Source organism: Phaethon lepturus, unplaced genomic scaffold (assembly GCF_000687285.1).
Source record: "Phaethon lepturus isolate BGI_N335 unplaced genomic scaffold, ASM68728v1 scaffold30138, whole genome shotgun sequence".
NCBI classification, from domain to species: Eukaryota; Metazoa; Chordata; class Aves; order Phaethontiformes; family Phaethontidae; genus Phaethon; species Phaethon lepturus.
In genome coordinates, this window is record NW_010557350.1 from 449 (window position 1) to 3,011 (window position 2,563).

The 2,563-nt window shown below is 36.5% G+C and overlaps 1 protein-coding gene across 1 annotated transcript in view; it reads left to right on the forward strand.

Annotated features, from left to right (window-relative positions):
* The first annotated feature begins 1,917 nt into the window (after positions 1-1,917).
* PHF10 (PHD finger protein 10) overlaps positions 1,918-2,563 on the forward strand; it is a 15,925-nt gene continuing 15,279 nt past the window's right edge. The window contains exons 1-2 of the mRNA XM_010292751.1: positions 1,918-2,018; positions 2,544-2,563. The exon at positions 2,544-2,563 is cut by the window's right edge and continues 129 nt beyond it. Coding sequence (XP_010291053.1) covers positions 1,966-2,018; positions 2,544-2,563 — 73 coding nt within the window. The 5' untranslated portion in view covers positions 1,918-1,965. The remainder of the gene's footprint in view (positions 2,019-2,543) is intronic.

A 2,563-nucleotide genomic window follows, 5' to 3' on the forward strand; every position in this document is an offset into this window, starting at 1 on the left:
TTTGCTGAAGTTTGCAGCACATAGGAAAGAAAGAAAGAAAAGATAGAAATAGAGGACATTCATCTCTTCTGTGGTATAGGTGCTCATACTTTTTTGGCGATACCAGATTTAATAAAAGAACATTTCAAAGGAAAAGCAGAAACTAATGCAAGGCACTTCCTCTTAACTGCCAGGTTTAGATCTACCTTTTAAAAATGTTTTGAAGTCTCGTCATAGCTTTGGTATAGCAAAGCATGGCTTTGGCCCTGTTCATGTTTTTGTCTAGTAGTTGAAAAGGTTTTGTGTGGATTAATGTTCCATGTGGGAACATCCCAGCAGGGATCAACTGCAGATTGAGACGTAGCTGTGTCACAAAATACTCCAGCGTCATTGTTCAGATTGGGGACTGCTCCTTGGTTTGTCTAATGAAGTTTATACAGGATATTCTCAGCAGTACTAGGAAATAGTAGTATTAGTAGTACTAGTGGAAGTTCCACTTACCTGATTCCTTAAGTATAGCTGCATTAAGAAGGCACAGATTCATTAGATTTTGTGTTTAAGTTTTTCTTCTTATTGTATGAAAGATACACTTATTACTCTACAAGAAAGAAAAAAAAGAAAGTAAAGAATTGTGAAAAACATTAAATAAACCAAAAATGCAGGAGGCGTGTTTTTTTCCCTGATTGATTATATGGCTCTGAAATGTTACATAATGAAAGTAATGTATTCTCATTTGTTGGAGTCTTTTTTAAATGATATTTCAAGTGATATGTCAAGCATACTAGAATGAAATACATTAACTAAGGTACACTTAATAATTGTTCTTGTCATTGTTTAATATGTAAGTATAGTTGTGGGCTTGATCCATTTATTTCTAACAGGTTAACTCTTCTTTCTTAAACTTTTCACAAAAGTTACGAAAGGTGATTCGTTCATACTACTCTAGAGCTTCAGTTACTTAAAGAGCTATCTTGTTCTTGCCTCTACTACTGGTGACAATAGATGATTCACTTGAACACTTCTGCCTTCTGTTTCGCATTTATAGTCATGCAAGGGTGAGGTGATTGCTAAGTGCTTTGAGGGTTGTTGATGATGTATCACTATCTGTGATGCAAAGCAGTGAAAAGCAGGAGAAGGCCAATGGAATCATTAGTCTGCTAGATTTTTACATAACTTTTAAATTTTTTCTTTACCCTTTATTCCCTTTCTTTATGTAGATCTCATGAAATCTGAATAGTGACACCTGTAAGTTAACTTCTAAATATTCCCTTGCAATAGCTTTGTTCTGAAGATGAAATTTATCTTCTCACTCTGTTGTGGTACAGCTTCAGTTTTCCTCCCCCCCCAAAAACTTTGCTACTTGATGAATACCATCTTTTTGTAAACTGTATACCATTCCTTTCATTTTAACTGTATGTCCATAAACTCCTGTGTTGCTTTTGGTAATATTTCCCTTGATTTTTATAAGCATCAGCTCTCAGCAAGGGCTCGGTGTTTTTCCTTTGCCCTCACTGTTGCTTTTGAGAGCTAGCTGATTAAGTGAATTAGTCTTGTCCCTGTCTATCACCAGTGAGGGAAGTTTGCTGGGTCTACAGCTGTCTGGCCGTGCTGATGCCATAGGTAGTTTACATCAAGAACAATAAACTCGGTGGTCAGAGCCACAGCTCTGCCTGTTCAGTGCTCCACCTATGCAACAAGCAAGAAAGTACCCAATTCTCCTTCTGTGCCACTATGTTGCATGCAGCTAGTTTATAGCAAGGAGTAATTTGCTACATAAAGTGTCCTATGAATTGTTCGTAAAGAGTGTTATTAAATTGCTGGGTACTTCAGGTATATTGAAACTGTGGATTGCCTTGCAATATTTTTTGATGGTTTACATTATCTGCTGAATGCTCTTTATTTTTGTAATATTTATCTTCATTTTCGTTTCAGGATGACACAGAAGAAAATTCCAATGATGGTAGCCAGCCATCCAAAAGACGACGTATGGGCTCAGGGGACAGTTCGCGGAGTTGTGAAACTTCTAGTCAGGACCTTGGGTAATACTATTTTTTAAAATTTCCACTTTTTTATTGCTAGTCTTACTGTATTGTTCAATATGCTTAAGTATTAGTTCTTCTTTTTTCGCTTGTATATTTTTCATATGTTTCTGAATGTCCCATTGGTAGCTAGCTGTCTTTTTCTCCCAGCATATTTTGAAGTGACACAAAATGTGCTGCATCTAATTTACAATCCAGAAGCACAGCTTACGTGGTTTTAAAATGCTACGTATTTTTTGAGTGAATTTTGACACTGCTGTTCCTGGTGTCCTACCCGCTATTGTGGCTATCCCTTTCTTCGTGTTCTGTTCCTCAGCATATTGATGAGTGCTGGTTTGGAGAAATATATGTGAAGTGGGATGTAACAAAGTGACTTTGAAAGGGATTAATGGGATGCAGTGTTCTAAACTGCTTGTCCAACTTCATAGATGTTCTTCATTGACATATAAATAGGAATTATTGAATTTCTAGAAATGTAAGTATCCCTGGTAAGGATTCTTTGATTTGTTCTAACACTGTTCTTAGATACAGCTATTTTCCTGCTG